This window comes from Halictus rubicundus, chromosome 2 (genome assembly GCF_050948215.1).
Source record: "Halictus rubicundus isolate RS-2024b chromosome 2, iyHalRubi1_principal, whole genome shotgun sequence".
NCBI lineage: Eukaryota > Metazoa > Arthropoda > Insecta > Hymenoptera > Halictidae > Halictus > Halictus rubicundus.
In genome coordinates, this window is record NC_135150.1 from 27,619,849 (window position 1) to 27,646,241 (window position 26,393).

At 37.3% G+C, this 26,393-nt stretch overlaps 1 protein-coding gene and 1 long non-coding RNA gene across 6 annotated transcripts in view; one reads left to right on the plus strand and one right to left on the minus strand.

Moving 5' to 3' along the window:
• The window catches only part of LOC143365874 (uncharacterized), a 501,730-nt gene that overhangs the window by 188,009 nt on the left and 287,328 nt on the right, over positions 1–26,393 (plus strand). The window contains exon 1 of one of the 5 annotated variants that reach the window (XR_013084604.1): positions 18,919–18,938. The exons of 3 other annotated variants lie outside the window; for them this stretch is intronic. This is a non-coding gene — a long non-coding RNA (uncharacterized LOC143365874). Of the gene's footprint in view, positions 1–18,918; positions 18,939–26,393 lie in introns of those variants that run through there. One more of the 5 variants, XR_013084608.1, reaches the window with a different exon arrangement.
• LOC143365807 (tyrosine-protein kinase Dnt) overlaps positions 1–26,393 on the minus strand; it is a 158,205-nt gene that overhangs the window by 24,231 nt on the left and 107,581 nt on the right. The window contains exons 3-4 of the mRNA XM_076806355.1: positions 20,015–20,282; positions 7,019–7,202 (exon numbers count right to left, since the gene is read on the minus strand). Coding sequence (XP_076662470.1) covers positions 7,019–7,202; positions 20,015–20,282 — 452 coding nt within the window. The remainder of the gene's footprint in view (positions 1–7,018; positions 7,203–20,014; positions 20,283–26,393) is intronic.

Here is a 26,393-nt window from a genome sequence, read left to right on the forward strand (position 1 = left end):
TTCCATGGAGAGGAATTCACTGGTTTAGAAGTTAAACAGTAATGAGATGATAATTTCTATTAAACATGATCTTCGGAAGAACTTCGCACCAGACCCGAAAGTTTCGTCTTCCGTCGGGGAAACCGAAGAAACGCGAAGTTAATTATTTTGCTCGGCGAGGTCGAAATTGATTCGGCCGCCAGATTTTCTTATTCTCATTCTCGAACGGAGCATTCGGCCGCAAAGAGCACGGTGTTCTTGTCGAACCCCAAAATCGTCCTTTGCGCGACTATCTCAAAGGGGATGCAAAGGGGATGAGGGCGCGAGGGTGTATGCTGTGTTTACTCGAGCGAACGGATGTAAAATCTGTGGCCCCGTCCCCGCGGGGAGACCTACAAGGGCCAGAGAAGAAGAAGAAGAAGAAGAAGAAGAAGAAGAAGAAGGAGAAACCAGGCAGCCTCGTTTCCCCGTGCGTTATCAGGCCAGAGAGTTTCAAAAGAGCTAATATATCCCTCGGGAGACAATTGGCCGATGCCGAGGCTTTGAAAGGTACGCCGCCGTAAACATCCCTTTCCATAAAAACACCCGGTGTATTAAAGCCGCGAAATATTAGGCCGCTGACTGGCGCCATTATTTAAACGACGCGAACCGAAGCGCTGATGGAACAGCTACTTACAGCTGGATTATAAACCGAAACTTCCGTCGTTGCAACCAGAATTACATCGTACCCTGTGTTGCGGCACGCCCTTGCATCCTTTTATTACGAAACTGCTAAAGAAATGCGACGGTCTTCACGTTTGTTGCAAGTTTTATGCTTCGGGTCTCTGTCTGTGCGTTGAAAATATCTTCTATGACATGGTCGTTATGATTAATATTTTCGAGGAATTTGAGTTTTAGGAGCTCTGTATGTTTTACAATTTTTTGGGGCATGATTAAGAGATCGATTATATATTTTCTTTTATTACTGATTCGAAATGTAATTTGGAAATATGCTCTGAAGTATGATCATTTCTATGAACTACTTTCATGGCATATTTATTGTACATGTTTGTTTCGAGTTCTTGCATATTTCAAGAGATCATTTTTGTAACTCGCTTTCGCATATATATTAATGTTTCAACTATTTTCTTACTAATTTGATGTTAATTGTAATCTAAAAATTATTTCAATGGGTTTTCCTTTTATCCCTAGAAGAGATATGTTTTAAGATATTTTTGGAATTTGATCCTCAGATATTTTAATGTTTCACCTATTTTCTTACTAATTTGATATTAATTCTAAGATAAAAATTATTTCCAGGGGTTCTTCTTTTATCCCCGGAAGAGATATGTTTTAAAATATTTTTGGAATTTGAACCTCAGATATTTTAATGTTTCGACTATTTTCTTACTAATTTGATATTAATTGTAATCTAAAAATCATTTCCAGGGGGTTTTCTCTTATCCCCAGAAGAGATATGTTTTAAAATATTTTTGGAATTTGATCCTCAGATATTTTAATGTTTCAACTATTTTCTTACTAGTTTGATATTAATTGTAATCTAAAAATTATTTCAATGGGTTTTTCTTTTATCCCCAGAAGAGATATGTTTTAAAATATTTTTGGAGTTTGATCCTCAGATATTTTAATGTTTCACCTATTTTCTTACTAATTTGATATTAATTCTAATATAAAAATCATTTCCAGGGGTTCTTCGTTTATCCCCAGAAGAGATATGTTTTAAAATATTTTTGGAATTTGATCCCTCGATATTTAAATTCCTTTTGTATATTTTGACTTTGGAGGGAGGCGTAATAGGTTTGAAATTTTATGATAATTTTATGATAAAAATTTTTTCCAGGGGTTTTTCTTTTATTCCCAGAAGAGATGTTTTAAAATATTTTTCGAATTTGATCCCTAGATATTTAAATTCCTTTTGTATATTTTGACTTTGGAGAGAGGCGTAACAGGTTTGAAATTTTATGATAATTAAATATGTTTACCGAGCAAAAGTGCAGAAATCGCCAGTAAAGGGAACAGAAATGGCGATTGGTGGCTTCAAAAGATTTAATAAAATCCACTGAGGGACAATTGAGCCACTTAGAGAGAAATTGGAAAGGCGGCGGATGGGGACAAAGATGAAACGGAAAGATGGCGATCTACTTTGCTTGTCGTTGCCTCGCTTTATCTCTTTTTCGAATCTCAACACGGCGGAATTCATTTCGTAGATATTGCGCGTACCCCGTCGCCGCCAAGGGAACATTTAAATCTAACCATTTACCAAAGACAACTATCGTTTCGCTGAACGTGTAATTAATATGCACAACCGAGAGATTCTCCGGCGTAGTCGTCGTTAAGTAGATTTCTCGTACACTCGAGGTAATGCGAGTAACGCAAAGAGCGTCTCTTAATTACAGTTAGACTTAATAAGGGATTTCATTGAATAACGCGACAGCTATTATATCTCACGGGATACTTCTGTTAATTGAACTTATTTCCTCCTCGGGCCCCCGGAAGCTTCGATAAAAAATGATGTCCAATTATTTATTTAATGTCGAGCAAATAATTTTACCCGATCAGTTCATCGAACCGTTATGCTCGCATTAATTTAATCACTTTACAACAAATGATTGCAATATTATACCAGATTTAGAAGCTATCTTTTTCATACAATACGACTTCTTACAATAATACACATGTCAATTTTGAATTTGACTAAATTTCCTCAACACTTTTGTCGGTTCTCTAATTTTGTATAAAAGCTCCAAAACTTTGAAATCTGTTAAAGGAAAATATTTGTTTACTTCGATGGGATTTATCTTGGATTTTCTTTGTCTCAAATTTAAATGATACCGAAATCCAAGAGAACGAAAGCGAAGCCGAGGGGTGGGGGGGGGGGGGGGGGGGGGTTTGGAATATTGTTAAACTTCTGAAAACTGTGGGCAAGTTTTATTGGCGCGAATGAAAATGATTTTAGCGAGGAAAATTAATAACGAAATAAGAACGACGAAACGGATCCTGTTTCGCGGATTTAAATTATATCTTTTGTGAGTAAATCGCGCGTAAAATCTCGTGCCGGAAGTCTCGGAAGAATTAATATATTCAAAGGAAATATGACAAGTCTGCATAAAGAAGAGGGATGGCGGGGAGAGGGGGGAGGGGGAGAGGAGACGGCCGGAGAAGGAAAAGTTCTCCTCCTTCTCCTTGAAACTTTGTCTCAGATCTTCTTTTACAGGAATTTTGTTGGATAAGATCCTCCTGGCAGATATAGTTAATAATGTGTGCATCGCGAAATAGGTTATAGAAGCTCCGCGGCGGAGCTAACCTTTCGCTGGAAATGAATGACGATTTTTTCCACGGAGCTAATTAAAGTTGCTTTTGCGACTCCATCGAAAATTACGCTTTGAAAACGCCACGGTTTTCGCTGCGAGTTTTCATCGAATTGTGAATTTTATAAATGCGGGACGCGCGAAGCCGTACGAAACGCTTGCAAAACTAACAATGAGAAAGATTTTAATAATGATTTTAATAATGATTTTTAACAATAGTGTACGGAACGAATGGTATGATCACGGTACCTTTATAACACTTTTGTTCCCATAACTGAATCCCAACTACACTGCAAAACTGTTTTAAAGAAGGTGTATCAATGTTATATTAACTTTCATCAATTATTTGTAGAATTTATCTTAACGATCATACGATGTACAGTAAGGAGCAAAACTGAGTCCACACTATTTGAAACAGCATAACTTTTTTAAAATTAGATCAAATGACTCGAATGTTATTGAGAAGTTAGAAGGATTAGTTTATTAGACGAGGTGTAAAAAATTTGAATTGGTCGGAATCGCAAAAGAAATAGTAAAAGTTGGTTTTTTCAGCTTTTTTAGCTGAGCCTGTATTGAAAATTTAAAGAATGCGTTTGATTCGCTCGAATAAATTATATCCATGCTGAAAATTTCATCGATATTGGTTAATTCGTTTACGAGTTATAGACGATTAAAAGTGCGATTTTGAGTCGAAAATCGTGAAAAATGGCAATTTTCCCACTTTTAAGAGTAAATCGAGGAGAGAGCATCGCGGTACTTTTTGTATAACCGAAATTACATGGAAATAAATTTCTATCATTTTATGGAAGTTGTTCATCTACTAATTCATCAGCAACAAATTGACTATTGTCTTCGTTTAATGTATTAACAACAACTTTTTTAAAGGATCGGTATGAAAGAAGTGTCGGTACAGTTGAGCCAGCACGTAATCTGGTTAAAATCAATTTTTCCTGAAGACGGAAGACACGGTGCGCAGAAGAGGAAGTCCAGGGGCGCGAGATCCATCATTCTACAAGGTCATTACAAACGAGAGAGGCTTTATACGTGTTAAAGTCATCTTCGATCCGCACATCCGGCGAAGAAGACAAGTGGTTCACGCAGAGGGAAGAATATCCGGCTTGGAAAGACCGTGGAAGTGGTTCCTCTTCGTGTCCCCGACACCCTCCCCCTGAAGAGCGAGCACCCTCGAAGAGGGGCGCGTACCGCGCAATAAAATGTCGGCTGCCGCGCCAAGCGACCGACAGATCACCGGGGCTTATTGAAAGGATATTTCATGTGGACGAGTTCTTCCTATCCAGCTTATCCGGCGAATACCCCCGCGGGGTGTGGAAATCTTCAGGGTCTGCCTACTGTCTCTCCACCACTCACCCCGGCGAAGAATCGGGTCTAGCTAGCCTTCGCTGGATCTTGCCAACTGATCCCGGGACCGACGCGAACTATTCCTAACGGATTCCCGTATGAATTCGTCTGGATGGCGCTCCGGGAACATCTGGGAACAGCTGGGACTCCGGTTTTCAGTTTAAAAAAATAAACGAACGATGAAACTGGTCAGATGGAGAAATTGAACCGATCTACGGATGTTAACCCTTTGCGCTCGAAGCTATTTTAACTCCAAAACGAAACATTTCTTCCGACCTAGAGTGTTTCCCTTCTATATGTATATTTTTCATGTTATTTACTCGTACAATACTGAAACGTTTAGTAATTTATTAAATACAAACAAATTTAATAATGTAAAACATATTTTGAATAATGATAGAGCAATTTTTAGTGGCGCCTTACAGTCGCCATTCGAGTGCTGAGGGTTAATCTATTTTGATCTCGAACTACGTCGGAATTTCAGATCAGAGGAGGATAAGAAAATAAATTGATGTAAGAATTGATGAAGAATTATAGAACTTTGTGGAAATTGACATTTCTGTGGGAAGATAAGAAAATAAATTGATGTAAGAATTGATGAAGAATTATAGAACTTTGTGGAAATTGACATTTCTGTGGGAAAATTTTTGAACATCGAGGTTATATGAATTTTTATTTACTTCTTTAATGGCTGTTGAATTTCTTATTTTGTTTGCAGTCCCAATTTCGCATTTAGAACGAATGAATTTGTATGTAATTTGGCAATTTTTTAAGATTTAAGTTGTATTTAATTGTGTGATTTTTTGAAATTTTAAGCTTTATTTAATCTTGCAGATTTTTGAAAATTTAAGTTAAATTTAATCTCTCAGATTTTCGAAGATTTAAAGTTAAAATTTCAAGTTGAATTTAATCTTGCAGATTTTTGAAGATTTAGCTTGTATTTAATTTTGTAACTTTTCGAAGGCTTAATTTGTATTTAATTTTGTAATTTTTGAAGATTTAATTTGTTTTTAATTGTGTAATTTTTGAAGATTTGAGTAGTGTTTAATTTTTTGAAGATTCTCGTAACCTTTAAATAAACTAGAAGGATTTTCGTAATTACGTAGGTACTTCTACAGCACTTAATTTTCACGTATATCTGACAACGACAAATGGGGAAGATTTAATACAAATTGGCAGAAATCATTTCATTTAGCGTGAGATTATATCATCCTCAAGTATCAAGATAGCAACTGTTTAATCTCCACTGTTCGTGATAAACGGCGAGACGTGTGTACCTTACGAGAAACCGAGCTTATGCACCTACACCGCCCTCCAGATTCTGATTTATTCGCAAACGATCCGCTGCGTGGATGAAATTATGGATTTAATAAGCGAGACACGCTCGATAGATGCATAATGGCGCCCGCTTCTCTACACAAAGACGCCCGTTACTGTGCGATTGTTTCATTTTAGTTTGAGAGACTCGCTGAAGAGAATCAATCCGATAAAATAGAAGCTCGTAATATTAATAAATTTACATTGTGATTCTGGTATGAGTGTTCACTTTATTAAAGGCTTCTGCTTGTGATTCTATCAACAATGTCTCCACAAAGAATATAATATCATTACTAGAATGTGGAGTTCTATGCATTTATCTCATGTGCAAATTTTTTAAATATTCAAAACCATTTATATTATTCAAGACTAGTAGAATTTTTAGTTTAGTTTTCCTCTCAATTCAATTTTTTATAAATTACCTACATAAGTGGAAAATTGATTCGCCATTAAGAGAGTCTCGTTAAAATATACGTAACGTAATCAAGAACTGACATAACACAAGTATTGAGAATATTAATATATTCTAAATATTATGTAAGTAGTAATGCAAGTATTCAAAACATCTTCTGAATATACAGGGTGTCCCGGTATTGATGGCACAACCGTATCGAGGGTGATTCTACGTGAGAAAATAAGTCGAAAGTATAAAATAAAATGTTTTCATCCGAAGCTTCATTTTCGACTCTCAAACTTTCGAAATTTTCGAGTCTCAAACGAAAAAAATTCACCCCCTCCACGGTTGTACCATCAATACCGGAACACCCTGTATAAAATAAGATGTATATTGCAACCACCAAAAAATTAATTTAAAATTCAATTTCTTTGTCACACAAATTTTATAATTGAAAATTCTCCAGAAGCCTTCAAAATCACGCTGATTTTTCTTAAGCTAGTAAGTTAGAGTGGAGAAGTTCCCTGTTGCCCGAACACGGTTTCCGCCCGTTCCGTTTTCTAGTCCAGTAAATTTCAGAGCCACCTAAGAATAATTTTCTTAGGCAATTCGAGCATGAAACCGGGATTTCTCCTGGCGAGGAGAGTGGAATCGTACTCACTGTGATTCCTGTATGCGAGCCTTGCTGTTGCGAATGTACAAGGCGCTCGCGACACTGCCGACGACTAATATTAAGGCGCACGCACAAGTCGCAGCGATGTAAAGTGCCCCGGCCCCGTTTACCAGAGGTCCTGGTTCCAAACGGACTGAGTCGTTCCTCGGAGGCGTCTCTATTCCTCCGTTTCCTGCAACAACAATCGTTCCAAAGATTAACATCGAGATCCTGCAAATATGTTTATTCTTTAACACGTTAAGTGCCAGATATCAACCCCAGAGATTCTTACAAAATCAGAGTAATTAATGAAACCAAACCTAGAACTTTAAAATGTATTATAGGGGATGCTGTCTTAACCCTTTTGAATTCGAAGGACTCCAATAAAATTCGGTTTATATGGATATCTCATGATAAAAGTGAATTTCTAAACCCAGTCAAAAATCAGTGTCAGTCATATGTGACTGACGTGGCAGTTAACGTGTTAAATATTGTCTGAAAGAAATAACGTTCTTGTGAAATTTTCTTATAATATTTATACTAACATACAATACATCTACATTTATCTCGACGTGTAGTGAAAATTAATATATTGAATATATTGAATGTATTGAATACATTGAATATATTGAATACATTGAATATATTATATATTGAATATATTGAATGTATTGAATACATTGAATATATTGAATACATTGAATATATTATATATTAAATATATTGAATATATTGAATACATTGAATTTATTATATATTGTATACATTGAATATGTTATATATTGAATACATTGAATATATTATATATTGAATACATTGAATATATCATTATATATTGAATATATTGAATACATTGAATATATTGAATACATTGAATATATTGAATACATTGAATATATTGAATATATTGAATATATTGAATACATTGAATATATTGAATACATTGAATATATTGAATATATTGAATATATTGAATACATTGAATATATTATATATTGTATACATTGAATATATTATATATTGAATACATTGAATATATTATATATTGAATACATTGAATATATTATATATTGAATATATTGAAAATGAATATACTGAGTATATTGAATATATTGAAAATGAATTTATTCTCCGCATGAAGGTGTAGACAGTGCTGGGCAAAATAGTATTTGGAATAGAAAATAGTAAATAGTTTATTTTACTTTTAAAGCATACCAATAATCATGCAAATAAATAATCTTACTTATAAGAAAAAGTTTATGAAATACTATTCACAAAATAGCATTTTATTTGGAAAATATTGAAAATAGTGAGACTTATTTTGTAGGACTGTGTGAAATAAGTATTTCAAATAGTTGATAGTAACTTATACTTTGCTTATATACGTGTAATGTTATTACGACATTGTCGCCTGTTCATCAACATGTTACACGCAAATATTCGTAATTGAGCTACAAATAATACATTGGTAACTATTACAGTTTCTTATTACAGCGTCTCCAAAAATTATAACCTATAATATTAACTATTTGCCCAACTTGTTTTCATTGCAAGGAATTATTTGAAATACAACATTAAAATATTTTGTTACGTATCCAATTGTCAAAATAAAAATATTTTATTTGCCGAAATTCATCGTTCCATTTAAGGTAGTTCCATTTGAACCACGTGAAATTGTACTATTTAAAACAGTATTTTAAATATTTTTCCTGAAAATTTTGCCCAGGTCCGATCGCCCATTAGTCCCACTGTGAATTGCCAGAAGATGGCGCCCGGAACGACGCGGGCGCAGGGTTCGCAGCGGCATTTCCGTTAAGAAACACAAACGGTTTCGCGGCGGAGAAGCGGCAATTACCCCTCACACGGTAATTACGCCGGCTAACCGTGGAGAATAATCACGGAACAAGTAAACTTGCGGCAACAATTCAATTGACCGGCCCGGGAAGCGGACGGACGAAGAAACAACAGAAACCAGCGGCGTATCGCGCGGGAACGAGAGTTCCGTCGGACGAAAATTTCGCGGCGGGACGGACGGACGGACGGAATGAAAACTAAAGTTACTTAAAAAGTTCGGCTCTGACGTCGGTCTCGGTCCGCCTCGGCGAGCATTGTGCCGCGTAAGAGCCGGACATTTTAAAAAGACGTCGCCCGCCTCTGCCGCCGTCACCTCCACCCCCCAACCCCCCGTAAATAAAAGAGCAAAGATCCCTCGAAGTAGTCGGGACCCGGGCGGCTTCGAAGGCAGCTGGAGCTCGCACGATTTATTCAACTTTTTCCAGATCCTCGGCTTGTTTCCCGGCGAGGCACATCTCATCGCGCTCCGGCAAATTCCTCCTCGTCCGAGTGTTCCGCGAACGTTCCTGTCGGTTATCGTGTAAAGTTCATCCGTCTGCCTCGCGTTATTTATTCTGGCGAAAACGAGCCGCGTGCCGCGCAGCGCGCTGGTCTAAAACGCGAAATCTAGTGACATTTCGGCAGAACTTCTAAACTATTCAAGACATCCAAGTGATATTTCTTCATTTGATAGCGTTTTTTACTATTTTTTAAATATATTTACTAATTTAACAACTTTCGGGAACACATTCAGCTTAGTAAATACATTATTCCTCTAAATTTTTGAGAAATCGCTCTTTAAACAAAATTTAGATCAGTGCCTAAAGTGTTTTTCAGTCGTCAAACAGTCACGACGAAGAACCCGAGAACCTATCCGCGTGGCCGCACGGACGCGGGCGACTTTATACAATAATAACTTGTGATATAGGACGAGATTGGAAATAATTCTTGCACGATTATATAGAAGGAAGTGTGCCGAACATATTCCATTTTGTAAAATTCCATGATCTCTTCTGTCTTAGGAGATATACTGAACTAATGGACAAAGTATACCGAGGTATCCGAGAACCTATGCGCACAGCCGCACGGACGCGGGCGAGTTTAAACAATAATAACTTGTGACATGGGACGAGACGGGAAATAATTCTTACACGATTGTGTAGAAGAAAGTATGCTGGAAATACTCCATTTTGTAGAATTCTATGATCTCCTATGATACAGAAGATATTCCTTGCGAGGTCTTGAGAATTTTGAAAATTTTCTACATTGCATTTGGCGTAACATGTATCATACATTATGAATATTAATTTTTAATCGACAATGGTAATTTACAGCTTAAAGATAAACCTTTCATTTGAAAAAAAATTGGAAGGAAAATATTGAAAAGGATCGTCGGGGCATCTCAAAGAAGAAAAGCAAATTTTTACACGAGGAAGGCTGTCTTCAAAATTTCCAACTTTAACCGTTTATTACAATTATGGTATTTATAAAATTTTATTAACTTCTTCATTTTCAAGGTGGATGAATATTTAATAAACAAAATGTCCGCCGCGCGCCGTTACTGCTTGCCTCGCTGCCACCGACAAAGGAGGACAGCCCGCGCCCGGCCACCAATTTGCATTAAACCGCAGGATTTCGACAAATTAAACACCCGCCCGACGAAAATAGTTTAACGAGATATTTATTAACTGCCGGCACCTTAATTGGTGTGTTTGCGCTGCCCGAATTTCGCCGGGTTTTGCGCATCGTTGGATTAGCGGAGGGAAGCGCTCGTTTCGCGTACCCGAACGGCCTGTGCGTTATGCGGCGATTGAAAAATGTTTTTTTTTTTCTAGAATTTGTCTGCTGATTTTTGTGAACTTGTCGCTCGAGATCTAGTCAACATAAAAGCTTTCACCGAATTTGATTTTTCCTTAAACGAATTTTGTATTGCACGTGAAACTGTTAATACTGAAAACGAAATTTTGTTTCACAGTATTTTATAGTCTCAGTTTTTTTAATTACTCTTAATACTGACAATATTAATATTAGGAATAAAATTCTATTTTACTTTGCGGAATTTTCACTCATGAAGATTTTCAAATTAATAATTGAAAGCTGGTTCTGATAGAATTTGTTTTCACTGGAACTAGGGTAAGAGACCCAATTACTGTGGGGGTACCTATATGCCTATATTAATTATACTTATTTTTAAAGCATAACGAATATTTAAAAAAGAGATATATAACATTAATATCTCTTTTCTAATATTTACTATGCTTTAGAAATAAGTATAATGAATGCACAGTAGTTGGTACCCCCACGGTTATTGGGTCCCTTACCCAATTCGTGAATAAAATTCTATTTGCTGGGAAATCTGCAGTCTACAGTGCGTAATAAATGGTTTTAGGGAGACATTTCGCATTTTCCTTGTAAATGAAAGCATCTCGGATATTTCGTGATGAACTTATGGTCACTATTTACTTTCGTAGAATGTTGTATTGCTTAAAATTTAAAAGATAGCTATAGTGTAGATAAAAATGTATTGAGAATCGTTTTGGTTCTGATTTTGATATTCGATGATGTATTTTGATGTTTGTTGAGAATTTGTTTAATGTAGCATTAATTTGGAATGTCGCTGAACGGTAGAGACGTCGTTTACTGGATAGAAGGAACGCAAGTACATGTGTTTTATTTAAAACGCAAAGGGGGGCATTTTAGACGGGGAGGCAGCTGAAAGTGAGTTATGAGAAACTTGAGAAAATGAAACAGTCAAGCGCTCTCGAGACCTACGAATATATATACGAATAAGAAGTTTACTGAAATATCTTGTTCAGACGTAATTATCTGTGATATTACTCTTAGTATTCGCATTATATAATTATAACTATAATAATTGCTACGGATAGCAATAATATTGACTAAGAATAGTTATCAAATGTATAGTAAATAATTAATTAATTATAATTACATATCATTTTGCAGTAACTTTGCAAATTGTATTTCTTACTTGAATCATATTTTTACTAATATTTATTAGAATACAGTTTGACCTGTTATTCGATCAACGGTGTACAGAAGAATATTTTGTTTTAATAATTTGCATAATCACACTCTCAATCGCAGACAATTAATAAAATGAAAGAACACGCCATGGAAATTTGAAAATAGGACAGAAATTTTCGCAGCTAGAGGAATTTAACGCGAACAAATGATCTTCATGCTCAATTAAATGCTCAATTAAATGCTTATCAATTTCAGGCACCCCTTTGTCCATCAATCCCATTATTAAACGTTCTAAATATAGCCGAGACGAATACCATTCGTATTATTGTACGGCGTGTAAAAAGATAATTCCGATAATTTTAATGCTCGTTATTTCTTTCGAAAAAGTGGACGATAATTGCAATAAAATTCCGTCGAACAGCACGACAAAATTCCAATTCCACTTCGATCAATTTTCGATCGAAAATAAATCCTAATATACCTAGCAACATTTACCAATTGTGTGCAAAAGTTTCAGTCTTTTTCAATCGTTCATACATGGCAATTCGACTGCGAAATTTGATGCAAAATCAAAATTGCCCAAGTTAATTGTACAAAACTGAATTCATACGAAAATGTACTTTCTTTTTTAATAATATCTAGTAGTCGAAAACAATGTGACAATGTCCCCGAATTCTTTTAATGTCTTTTCAGTTTTATATTTTACCCATTTTTGCCATAACAAAATATGAAAAGAAGGCCTTTATTACCAAACTTTTTTTAAAATTATATTTAAGTACAAAACTGGCTACAAGTAAAGGAACTTCATATTTCAGCATTACAAGAAAAAATAAATTGAGCGTATATATACGCTCCGGTGTCTAGTGACCAGGAAAATCGAGCGTATATATACGCTAATGATGCAAATGGGTTAATACTGACTTATAACTGAACTGCGGAAATTTATCCAATATTACCCAGCATGCAGGAATTCCATAGACATCCATCTTTTTCCTGAACAATTTTAATGGGTTGTAAATAGTGCAATACCATTAAACGGTCCAAATATTTTCTCCGTTTTTCTGCCCATATTTCCCATAAACGCATAAAATCCGCAATACTACCCAACACACTGTACAGACATCCATCTTTTCCCTTAACAATTTTAATGGACGGGAAATAGCGCAATACCAAATATTTTCTCCGCGGTTTAACCGGCAGGCTTTATTATTCTATCAATTTAGATGGCGCGATAACAGTAACTCAAAGCGCCCCATTTTCCTACAAAACCGACTTCGGAGCAGGGATTTGTTTAAGTGTGTTCTTTACGCGTCCCCGATGCACCGCGATTTCTCTAACGGTCGCTGACAGCGCCATCAGCAATGAATATTCGTTAGAACCGGGCGCGGGCAGATAGTTAATCACGCGAAATTAAAAATATCGTCCTCCTCGCGGGAGTTTTCCGGGAGTTGTGCCGCGTGTTTCGCGTTCGGATGAAATTTGCTTGAGAAGAGGACATGCAGAGAGAGAGAGAGAAAGAGAAAGAGAGAGATGGAGGGAGAGAGTGAGATGGAGAGAAAACCGGGCAGCGACTCGTTGAATGCGGCTCGAGAGGAGGGTCATTCCATTAATCCCTCAGGGACTTAATTCTGGGCCTCCGTAAATCTCGGTTAAGGTTTGTTTGATAGTGTCGGATAGCATCGCCGCGCCGGCCCGGGATTTAACTGAGATATACCACCGGACCCGCGGCTTCTCGACTTTGTGCTTGTTCTTAAACCCGCAAGTTACTTGTCGGTGCGTCGACGAAAGCGAAGTTTAATCGATCCTTTGCCGAGAGCTCGAGGCAACCGGGCCAAATTGATTCCTTTGTCCCGCTTAGACCCCTGCAGCCGCGTTTCTAATTAAAAATCAAGCACCTCCGGGTTTTCTTTGCACGCGTTAAACCGTTCATTACCGGGGGATCCCGACCCGCGCCATTCACGCAGCATCTGTTCCGCGTTCGGTCATCGAACAGAAATAAAGAGAAATTTCGACTGTTCGAATTCCTTTCGGAAGCCACGCCAGAGGCATCCGACAGTTTTCCTTCTTTAATTAAATTTCTGCGTCGCTTCGACGTTGCTCCGGCCTCGTGGTAATTAGCAACGACCGGGAAAATTGGACACCTAAATCGTACCCTCGACGATTAGACTGCTACCTTGCGTGGAATCCTCAGGTTAGCGTCTTCGCGGATGCTCTGGAACGTACGGGCGCGTTTAATTTAGCTTCTTGTGATCGTTTTTATTCATTAACAATGTTATTCTCATTCTTGTCTCTGTTCAATTGGCGATCATTTCAGTTTAAACGTAGTTACATGGATCTTGTCACTTATCACACTTTCAGAATTATTTTTATTTTTCTTTTCCATTGATGGGACATAGTGGGGTACTGAAGTACATTGTGGGGAATTAAGAATCAAGGTCATCAAGGTCACCTCAAGGTCACAGTATGTAATTAAATTCGTCTGGCCACTATCTACAAAAGTGAATGAAACAATGAACATCGCGTCGATCTTTCAACGAAGCAAAATTTTGTTTGATCTCGTTGATGTTTTTCTCGCTTCAAGGTCACCTCAAGGTCATAGTAAAAAATTGGTCTTCTAATAGTCTACAGCACTATACCCTCAAAACGCGCACTGAAATTGTTTTTGAACTTCTTCATGTTTTTCTCGCTTCAAGGTCACCTCAAGGTCAAAGTACGTAATTCAATTTCTCTTGAAACTATCTTCAAAAATGAATTAAACAATGAACATCGCGTCGATCTTTCGACGAAGCAAAATTTTGTTTGAACTCGTTGATGTTTTTTTCATTTGAAGGTCACCTCAAGGTCATAGTAAAAAATTCGTATTCTAATAGTCTACAGCACTATACTCTCAAAACGCGCACTAAAATGGTTTTTAAACTTCTTCATGTTTTTTTCGCTCCAAGGTAACCCAAGGTCAAAGTATGTAATTCAATTCCTCTTGAAACTATCTACAAAAATGAATTAAACAATGAACATCGCCTTAATCTTCCGACGAAGCAAAATTCTTTTTGAACTTTTTGATATCTTCTTTGCTTCAAGGTCACCTCAAGGTCACAGTATATAACTAAATTCGTCTCGCCACTGTCTTCAAAAATGAATTAAACAGTGAACATCGCCCCGATTTTTCGACGAAGCAAAATTGTTTTTGAACTTTTTGATATCTTCTTTGCTTCAAGGTCACCTCAAGGTCACAGTATATAACTAAATTCGTCTTGCCACTGTCTTCAAAAATGAATTGTACAATGAACATCGCCCCGATTTTGCGACGAAGCAAAATTCTTTTTGACCTTTTTGATATCTTCTTTGCTTCAAGGTCACCTCAAGGTCACAGTATATAACTAAATTCGTCTTGCCACTGTCTTCAAAAATGAATTGTACAATGAACATCGCCTCGATCTTTCGACGAAGCAAAATTTTGTTTGAACTTGTTGATGTTCTTCTCTCTTCAAGGTCACCTCAAGGTCACAGTACGTAATTAAATTGGTTTTCGCATGGTTTGCACCGCTATACAGTACAAACACACAATAAAATTGTTTTTGAACTTGTTGATGTTCGTACGCGTTCCGAAGGTCTCTGAAAAATGGTGGGGGGTTAATTTATCGATTATCTCGAACGAAATAGCACTGGAACGTTGTAGTGGCGCTAATACCGTCCACCCAGGGTCCCTTTTTCTCAGGGATTTGTCCGGTGGGCATCGTGAAACGATTTTAACGTGCCGCGACGTACACACAGGCCGTCGGACGAGCACTCGAGGATCCGACGCGAGATTCGATTATTTTCGAGTGGTCTCCAGGCGATTTCGGATTTCTGCGAGACCCTTAAGAACCGGAGGAGCCGGGGCTCTCGGCGATGTGGGGGACGGAAACCCGGCAACGGGTCAAGAAGAAAGCAAATCCCGCCGAAAAAGGAACTCTGTACACGGCGCAAGTACTCCTCGTCGGCGAACCTCCCCTCGGAGGCGATTACTTATTTTTCTCCCTTCCGGAACTCGATCTTTCTCTCTCTCCCTTTCTTTTTTTTTCTCTGTTCCCTTTATCACCCCCCTACGGACCGCTCCTCTCATCTTCTTTTATACGCGGTCGATCCTCTTGATCTTGGACGGCGAGATCTTCCCTCTCTTCTCTTTCATTAAATACACCTACTCCCGACGAGATTCAATTTTATTCGGCGGATTGCTTTTCGTTGTAACTGCGACTACGCCAGTAACCGGATCCGGATCAGTGTCTGTCAAGTCTCCGCTTCTTACTGTTTCTCATTTCCTTCCCTACACCCCCGCCCCACCCCTCCCCTCGTTTTCTTTCCTCGCCGACCTCTTTCCCTTTGTACGCGCATAATTTTCTTATTTTCATCCTTCTCATTTAGCTCGCCGCGAATTCGAGATAGCCGCGCTCTTGGAACAGTAATTGTTGAAACCTTCGCGCACGTCGACTTTATTGCTGACTTTGCGTTTAGACATTCGGAATACGGAATGAACATTCATTTCGGCTGGTACGAGATTTATTTTGACTCGGTAGACTTGTTCTTGATGCGCTTGAAATATTCATGTTTACCAGACGGTACATTTTATCCACCTTATTTCATTAATAATATGATCGAAATCAACTCCTGTTTCTTACAATTGATTTGGAACGTATTTATTTTGACGAGGATACCCAAAAAATTTTTTTACAGTTCCATGTTATTCTTTGCAGAGCTACAGCGTTTTCCTCAATATAAATTTTTCGAAACCGGCGTGCAGCATGAATTAAACAATTTTTGCACAATCCTATTATCCCAGTATACAGGGTGTTTCATCTAACTCGAGTATCTAAAATATCTCGCTTGTTTTTTATGATAGACGAAAATTTCAGAGGAAAACATTAGTTGGTTCAGAGGGGCAAATATTATGATAGGCAAACAAAATTGTTCAAGGTTATATTTTTTGAGATTTCAAGGTCATCGAGGTTTTTTTAAATGGAATGATATATTTTTATTATCGCTATATGATAACCGTGGTCAAGACGAATCCAACGACCTGTAATATTATGACCTTCACGTTCACCTTCACAAAAAACAAGCGAGATATTACAGATGCTCGAGTTAGGTGAAACACCCTGTATACATACAATATAAAATTGCAATTGTCTTTATAATTAAGAGGACCATATCTTTCGAAAATCGGCAATCTTTGTTTAAAGGGCTGTATTGTCACTAATTCTATACATTTGTACAGCGAAAAAATTCTTTATTGTCGAGAAACGTGCAATATATTTTAATAAACATTTTCGAAGATTTATGTAAGCCTTTTTACTTCAAAAAATATTCCGAAAAATTACAGTATTTTATTTGAACAATTTATTTGAATCTGCCCATTTGAAAGGTAAAAAATGCGACTCCACAGCTAAGAGGGTAACTATTATATTTCGGCGCGCGGATACATGCAAAGCGAAATAGCGTTGTAAAATTATTATCGGAGCGTATGTTCGATTTTCATGATTCTGTCGCTGATCCGTTCGACCCGTCGCGCGCTTCTTATCGGTGGCTGTAAACACGAATAGTTTCGGCCGAGAGAGCGAGGTCCAACTCCATCCAGCTGTCTGGCGAAATGTTGTTACCACTATTTCCAAGATACTCGATGTTCTTGTCGATTCCCCGGCCGTGGAACGGGACGTTTCCTCGGCAGCCGCTATGAGAATCACGTCTGAACGTCATATCGTATCCTTTCGCGCACCGGAACGTTCCTTTCGGAAGATTGAAGAGGAAACCTACAAGATTTCGGGGGTATCTGCGAGAGTCTCTGTTTATTCGGAGTACGGAAAGATAACTTCGTTCCCCTCTCTATCGCGTCCAACCGTAAAGATATTTTCTATTTTCGAGATGCTTAAGCCGAATATATTGCATTTGCGAGCACGTCAAGGATGTTTGCCCTGCCGTTGAAAGCCGCGGCTCAAAGTGAGACGCAGATTTCCTGATATTTGAATACCGAAAAATTCAAATAATCCGCGTATCGTCCGACAATCCGCATAGCAACGAAACACACATCCAAAAATTACATAACATTTCAGACTGTCGACATATTCATTTTTAGACGTTAGAAATTAAAAATTGTCTGAATTCACTGCCGGGTAAAAAAGCTATGTTTTTACCGTTCTGCATTTGATCTGTACATTTTTGTCACAAATGCATGAAATCTGTAGTCCATTTTGGAGTATTGTTGCCCTCTGCAGTATTTGGTTAATCATAATTTTATTATTTTGTTTAAAGTGTCCTGTTTCTATTCCGAAGTCGAGAACTTTTAATCGTAAGAATAAATATAGCGAACACAATTTAACATTTTTAATTGCATTCTTCTCTCGGGAAGAATAATCATCGAAAACATTATTTCAAGATATTTCTAACCTAAAAAGACATTGAATACAAATACTATCCTACAGGTGAGGATTAAAACTAGAAACCATGAAAAAAATTGTTAGTTTCCACGTTTAGAGTATTAAACGAAGAATAATCATCGAAAACATCATTTCAAGATATTTCTAACCTAAAAAGACATTGAAAACAAATACTATCCTACAGATGAGGATTAAAACTAGAAACCATGAAAAAAATGGTTAGTTTCCACGTTTAGAATATTAAACGAAGAATAATCATCGAAAACATTATTTCAAGATATTTCTAACCTAAAAAGACATAGAAAACAAATACTATCCCACAGATGATGACTAAAACTTTCTCCTGTTAGTGATTTTTTTAAAATTAAAAATAAAGATTCTCCACACTATGGTCAATCAATCTCGAAACAAATCCAACCGCGATTTCCGATTATAACTTCGAGGAAGTCTCGGTATTTCGTTTCCATTTTAACGACCAAGTCCGAGGATCGAATGATTGCGCCTGCCGAGTCTGTCTGCCATGATCGAGCGGCCATTGTTCACGTCGGCTGTCCACGGGGTTTCATCTTTGCAATTCTTTCTCATTCCGTCTGCAGAAGGCGGCGTCGGATTCCTGAAAGGAGTGCCGAACTTGCCGCGCTCGCGTCAAATGAAGTTGCTACAAGATGATAGATCAAAGTATGTGTGTGTGCGTGTGTGTGTGTGTGAGAAAGTCTCAATGAACTCTAACGATTCATGTCCTTTGTCCGGGGCCGTTCGCGCGATGTCTAAAGTTTCGGGGGAATTCGAGTGAACTACTTACGGAGCACAGTCTTTGACACTTTCGAAAAAATACGCAACTCCGAAGCAGCGTAAACTCGCGGAAATTAGCGAACTGTAGATTCGAACGAGCATGCTCGAAGCTCGCGTCGAATCCAATAAGCGATTCTACCTCTTTTCGCAAAATTGGATGTGCGGGAGGAATTTGCATGTAGCGCGGACGGGTTCTATCGGCTAGAAAGTTTCCTTTTCCTTTCGACACTGGCTGTTTTATTTTCTATTTTTCTCACTGCTGCAATGAACGGAACTACTTTGTTGTTAACAGTCCCCTAGTAGGAAAAGCAAAATAGTTTGCTTTAATGCTTTAGAATTAACAACAGCAGAAGAAAATTCTGTTTTAATTTAAAAGACGAATGAATAACACGGTCAACCTGGTAAACATTGCTTTGTAAAAATAGCAAATAAGGAAATTCCTGAATAAGAAAATTTATATATAATAATTACCGTTTAAAAAGCAGATTTTTTGGTAATATTAGTGTTAACACAATATATGACAAAAATGAATTTTTCCCTTTAATCGTTTCAATAAGTCGAAAATAGTGTGTAAAATTCGAATGTTTTCACAGTTTTGTCATATCTTGTTATACAACTTTGAATTTGTATTGTTTTCATTTTCTTTAACTCTAAACCTACCACGGTCAAAATGACCGGTTTTCTATTTCACAATTATAGTAATTACAAAAACGTTTTCATAGGAAATTACTAAGTTAACTTATTTATAATGAAACATATTATTATTATGTGCACATATTATAATGAAAATTGTACAAAGTTTAGGTAAATTCAACCTTCTCCCTTCTATAAGACGTTTCATTTTTATATGTTTTGTGCTTGGTGGGTTTAGTGTTAAATTATCCTGGAACTCCCCAATGAATATTTGTTTTACATTATATAAGCAAGGGTTGAAAGATTATGTCACTGTTTGGAGTGTCGAAGATGAGATGAAAATTTCTGTGGTTACCTTTTAAGCAGATTTTGTTCCTCTTGAAAACCAGGATCGTGTCGTTGTATTTGGTTCCAGGTGGGGCAGTGACGTTCAACCTCAGGGCCAGAGGAATTTCGACGCTCACCTGGCCCGAACATAGCAGCCGGATCCTGAAGACTTGCAACGTGACAGGCACCTGTCCTTTCGCCGACACGTTCACTCTCGGCGGAAGCAGAGCCATCATACCGGAAGCGCCACTCGGGGCACCTACTACGTCATAATCCAACTCCATCGAGTACGCTAGCTGCAAACAACCGACAAAGGAAAAATCAATCTTTGCAGCCCTGTCAAATCCCTTCCGACCGTTTATATTCGACCTTCAACCACTCAACCTCCACATAAATCGGGGCTTTTTAAGGTACTCATTTTTCCAACTTTCCACTCATTTCTAACTTTCTACCTATTTTAGATTATTAGCAAATCAGAAATAAACCTAAACAAAAATTAGAAAAATAAATATAGACATTATTGAAAGGTATTCATTTTTCTGACTTCCTACTTTAAATATTTTCTATATTTATTTCTCTAATTTTTGTTTAGGTTTCCTTCTAATTTTCTGTGTTATCCTCGTGAATATTTTCTATATTTGTTTTTCCAATTTTTGTTTAGGTTTCCTTCTAATTTTCTGTGCTATCTTTGTAAAAGTATTCTATATTTATCTTTCGAATTTTTGTTGTCTTGGTTCTTTCTAATTTTCTGTGTTATCTTCGTGAATATTTTCTATTTATTTTTCTAATTTTCTATACTTTTTGTCTCAACTATATCTCCTTTAATGTCGTCGATATTTATTCTTTTAATGTTTGTTGTGTTATCTTTCTGAATATCTTCTGCATTGATTTTTCTAACATTCTACATTATCTTGTTGAGTATATTCTATATTTATTTTTCTAATCTTCTCCATTATCTTTGTGAATATTTTTTACATTAATTCCTTAAATTTTCTGTAGTATTTTTCTAAATATTTTCTCTATATTCCATATTATTTACCCAACCTTACTACGGTTCGCAGATAAATCGTACACTTTTAATAGCGCCGAGAACGCAACGACAAATGCATTAGCGTTAATTAAAAAAATAAGAATTTAAAGAAACGCGAATTATCGTTTTGGGTATACGTTACACGGTAAAGCTTTTTAGAAACACAGCGTGATGTATTAATTGCGAGCGGGATTTAATATTTGTATGTCATAAATTACATTTTATCAGTTTTCACTCAACAATAGTTATCTCCGTTGTACGCTCGCATTAGTCAAACCGACGTCACGTGCGTAACTAAAATATCTCGGAAAGAACTCGTGCATTAAAGCGACGAGAAACCCCTTTTAGGATGCATATAATTACGCGCATGCAATCTTTCACACTGCATCCGTCCGCCGGTGATTTCATGTCCGTTTTGCATGTTTATTGTTTAATAACTGTTTTTGAAAACAATGTCGTTTCTTTACGTTACAATTATTAGCATCAATTGCTTCAAACTTCACGGGCTTAATTAATGTTTCTTTCTTTCTTTTTTATTACAACTAAAATTCACGTTTATCCTCTTGCCGTTATAGTGAGAATTTAGTAGAGCGATAGAGATTATTATAGACACTAGATTTTGTTTACTCCAAATCTTATTTTTATAGACGATTTCCCCATATGTAGTAAATAACTAGTAACTGTCCCGAACTCCATTAAACCTTCAATTTCACTGTTTACCATCCATCTTTACGACCTATGAACCTATAAAAATCTGCAGTTTATTTAATACTGCGTAAACTACGGATTTATGCATTCGTGGCATTCCCTAACCCACAGATCGAAGGAAAATAAAGATTTTTATATGGAATTTGCGGATCTTCGTGCATTCATAACGGTTCCCCTGTCAAGAAAATGTTCATTTTATTAATCATTGCAATGAAATGTGAATTTCATTTTGGCTATAAATAATCTTTCTAAATACTAAAATCACCTTTCTCCTCTGCTCTGTTTTAAATAATCCGGTGAATGAAGAAATTTGCATAAATGTTCGCCTTCTAACTGGAAGGTTTAATTGATATGTACAGCAATAAAGCAATGATTTTAAAGCTAGAAGATGAGCTTTTTCTCAAAAAAGCCTCACCTTCGACCGTCCGTGAAAACTTTGAAAAATTTTGTTCGAGACTGAGACCACCATAGATTTAAAGACCGAAGCTTCGTCTTCAAAACGACAACTTAAAAATTGATGTACGATTTTTTTTAGTCATTTTACCGAGCATTCAACGAGCAATACGTTACACCATGAGGGCTCACACGATCGAACTTGTTCCTCCTTTTCGTCCCATGAAAACAGTAAAAAAGATCGTACACAAATTTTTCAAGGGGTCGTTGTAAAAAGGAGGCTTCGATCTTCAAATCCATCGGAGTTTCACTTACGAGAAAAATTTTTGGAAGTTTTTGCAGACGTTCGAACTTTTAGGGACAAATGGGTCCCGATTAGGATCCACTGAATATCAGTGGCGTTCAAGAGCCAAGGGCAGTCACGTGACTTTTGCAGTCACTTTTGCATAATTTCCGTTCACAGCCTCCAGCCAGTGACAATAAAATTGAAATATCCTTTGATATAGTAACCGTTAAAATCCTTACGAGTCAATGTTGTTTCATACATTGTTGATTTAATAATAAATAAAAATGCTCGGATTCCACGGCAATTTTTGGCCTACTTCTAACACTTACATCACCAAATATCTGCATAATCTCGTCAGCTGATGACCAGGGCGCGCTAGATCGAACCTTCCTCTTTCGAACGAGCCCATTCCCAGCGAAAAATATTCTCATATAAGGACGAAAAGTTGAGAAAATTTTTCGCCTATTTTCGTCGGTAACGTGGTCACTCTACCTTATCCACGGAGTCTTGCTTCAGCTTTTCTGTGTGCAAGGATCTTTCTCGGGACAATCGGCGTGCGTTTCAATAACAAATGCACGCGCTCGCCATACGTTATCGAAAGATCCCTTCCCGTTGATCCCGAACACGAATTCCGACCACATGCTAGGACCGCGTAACGTTTAGTCTCCTTCAAGCATCGCTGATACAAGCAATTCCACTATCTGGAGGTGGTGGATTTCGCAAACAGCAAACTCGACGTCCACCCCCGAGTCCGCGGGCTCTCTCTCTCTCTCTCTCTTTCTCTCTTTCTCTCTCTCGGCGCAACTCTCCCCGGCGAAAAGGGAATGGGCGATGGCAACGAGTAGTGTGTTCAAGCACGCCACAAGTTTTACGAGGTGGCATAAATAATGTGGTTAGTGCTTCGTGATGCTATGTCAACGGAGGCGATTCCACCCGGGGGAGAGACCCCGTCGGCAGAGAGAGCCACCAGTAATCGTTGTAATCGTCGCGTCGGGGGGTTGCGATGGCGTGACACCTGCCTATCCCGTTAGTCCGGCTGAAAACTTTGCCGATTCTTTCGCCCTCTCTCTCTCTCTCTCTCTCTCTCTCTCTCTCTCTCTCTCTCTCTTTCTCTACCTTCTCCGCTACCTATTTCTACGCGAGCGGCACACCACTCTGCGCCGCGTACATTGGAAATGACACGCGTGAACGGTTACATCGCGATAAGATGAATCGTGGAATTTTTCTTGGCATTGTGCGCCCGAAGCTTATTTTCCCCCGCGGAAAATCTACCGACTGAAAATCACTGTTTGCGCGGCAACCGATTTTCAAGGAGACAATCGAATTTTTGCCTAAATTAGAGGAACGACGAAAGAGTGATTGTCGCTTTCTTAGGGAAGATATTTTTACCCAGCCGATTTCGAAAATTGTCTTTCAAAAATGCAAGGACTCGATTGAATTATATTTAATATTCGTCTTAGTCGTCAATTTTATCTGAATCCACAAATGTTATTAATAGTTACACATCGAATAGCAATCAGGATAAATTACAGCCTCGACGACCCCAATGGTTCACTTAAGGGTTAACGAGGTAAAGTAGCACTACAGTTTCTACAAAGATTGTTTCATTAGCTAAAATAAATTCCCAACAATTCCGTATTTTCAAATTCGAGTTTCTATTTCCAACAGGTTTAGATTCAATAAAATCCTTTATTTGCGATTAATTCTCCCGTCCCAGTTTATACTTTTGTACACCGGTATATGAAAATAAAATGTCCGGAACTCCGTTTGCTCGAGGACACCGAAATTCGTCTCCCCGTTTCGCTCGCCTAATCGAGTTTCCGCTGCGCTTTCATTCGTCATTAAATCCCATTTTGTAAATCGCGCACAGAATGCGCGGACCTTTGTCTCGAAATTGCAATTTATTTCCCTCGTCTCGCACGTCACTAAGTGTTATTCTTCCCGTAATTATCATGACTGCCGCTAATCGCTTAGCTGCGAATGCTAATTAGAATAATTAATACATATTACGAGAACAAGAGAAACTTCCGGCGATTATGTAAAGATGCTCTTCCTAAATTACGGAAGGGTGCATTTGTCCCGGCGGGACAGTCGCGTTTATCAAAATTACATTCTCTCTCTCTCTCTCTCTCTCTCTCTCTCTCTCTCTCTCTCTTTCGGTGTTCGTAAGTACAAGATGCTTTAAACAAAGCTCCAGCAGCTGTGATTCTACTGGAGTAGTTCATCGTGGCTTCGATGTCGGTGGAAATTGCTTTCTGTGCAACAAACTAATTATCCATAGTTCCTCCACTTCGTCCCTTAAGAATATTCATATTATTCCAAGTTCTGTATGGGCTTAAAATCAATTTTTCTGCTTTCTACGTTGGGATTATATAGTGGCTCCAAAAAGTATTTCAATAGTACATTCTCGAAAAATTGTCGATATTTAAATTGCCATAGTTTCGTGCATGCAAATAGTACAACCATAAGCCTGGACCCATCTGAAAGTTTGAAGCCTATATTTTCGAAAAGCACGGTACATTTTTTTCCAAGATATTTTCGCATGATGAACCAGGTCGGAAGACCAATTTTTCCTGAAAAGAAAAATGCTGTTAAACGTCTCGAAAAACTTAAACAAATTTTTTCTAGGAATAATTTTCTCTAAATTTTCTCTATTTTCTCCAATTTTCTCTTTTTCGTAAATTTTCTCTATTTTCTCTAATTTTCTCTTTTCCGTAAATTTCCTCTATTTTCTCTTTTCCCTAAATTTTCCCTATTTCCCTAATTTTCTCTTTTCCCCAAGTTTTCTCTAATTTTCTCTTTTCCGTAAATTTTCTCTATTTTCTCTAATTTTTTCTTTTCCCAAAATTTTCCCTATTTTCTCTAATTTTCTCTTTTCCCTAAATTTTCTCCATTTTCTCTAATTTTGTCTTTTCCGTAAATTTTTTCTAATTTCTCTAATTTTCTCTTTTCCCTAAATTTTCTCTATTTTCTCTAATTTTCTCTTTTCCCTAAATTTTCTCTATTTTCTCTAATTTTCTCTTTTCCCCAAATTTTCTCTATTTTCTCTAATTTTCCCTTTTCCGTAAATTTTCTCTATTTTTAACGTTTTTTCTAATGTCCTCTCGTTCATTTTGAAACGTGACCTCCGCATACGTTTTGTCATTAGATTGCAGAATACATTTTTACAGAAGCGTACTATTTTTCACTAAAGTTACGGAGGAAGAATTCGCTATTTTCCCCGTGAATTGTCGGCGCGGCGCAAAAGGGAAAACGGGAACCACGTAAAATTCAGCTTTCATTTTCGGATTGGGGGCCGCTGTTGAAAGTGCTTCAGTCAATTGCTGACATCATCCAGATAGGGCGATAAAACCAAGTTGCCACCCCTTAATAGGGATGTAAATGGAGTGGGCTGATGTCGTGTCATCGGTACCAGCCCTTCGAATAATTATAACCGGAAGGGTATTCAGTATGATCGAAATGATATCAAATCGCGCAACGCATTTCGGGTACAATTTTATCGTGGACGTAATCGAAATTGAACTGCCAATTAAAATCGAACAGTTTAAATATACATACCGTGGCTGAGTATGCTAATCTCAATTCGCTTCAAGTGCTTCCGTTGCTTCTTTCAAACGATTATTATTTAACGTTGCACATTCCAGTCAAAAATTATTTTCATTCAAAATGTATTCCTGGAGAATATTCTTTTTTGGAAAAATTAATGCGCTTCTTTTTCAAACGAGTGGCTTAGCTAAAAGTGCATCTATTTTACAACTCGTAGTAATTAATATAACAATATATACCATTAAATGGAGTGCTTATTAAAAGAAAAGAATATATTAATTTGTCCAAAGAAAATTCTTTTCTTTAATGACCCCTTCACACTAGAAATGGAAATAATTTAGACAGTAATATTGCGTTATTAAATTATAATGATCCTGATAATATTCGAGTTCAGAAAGTAGTAGACGGATAAGTTGTAGAGATTGCAATTTCGCTGGACGGTTT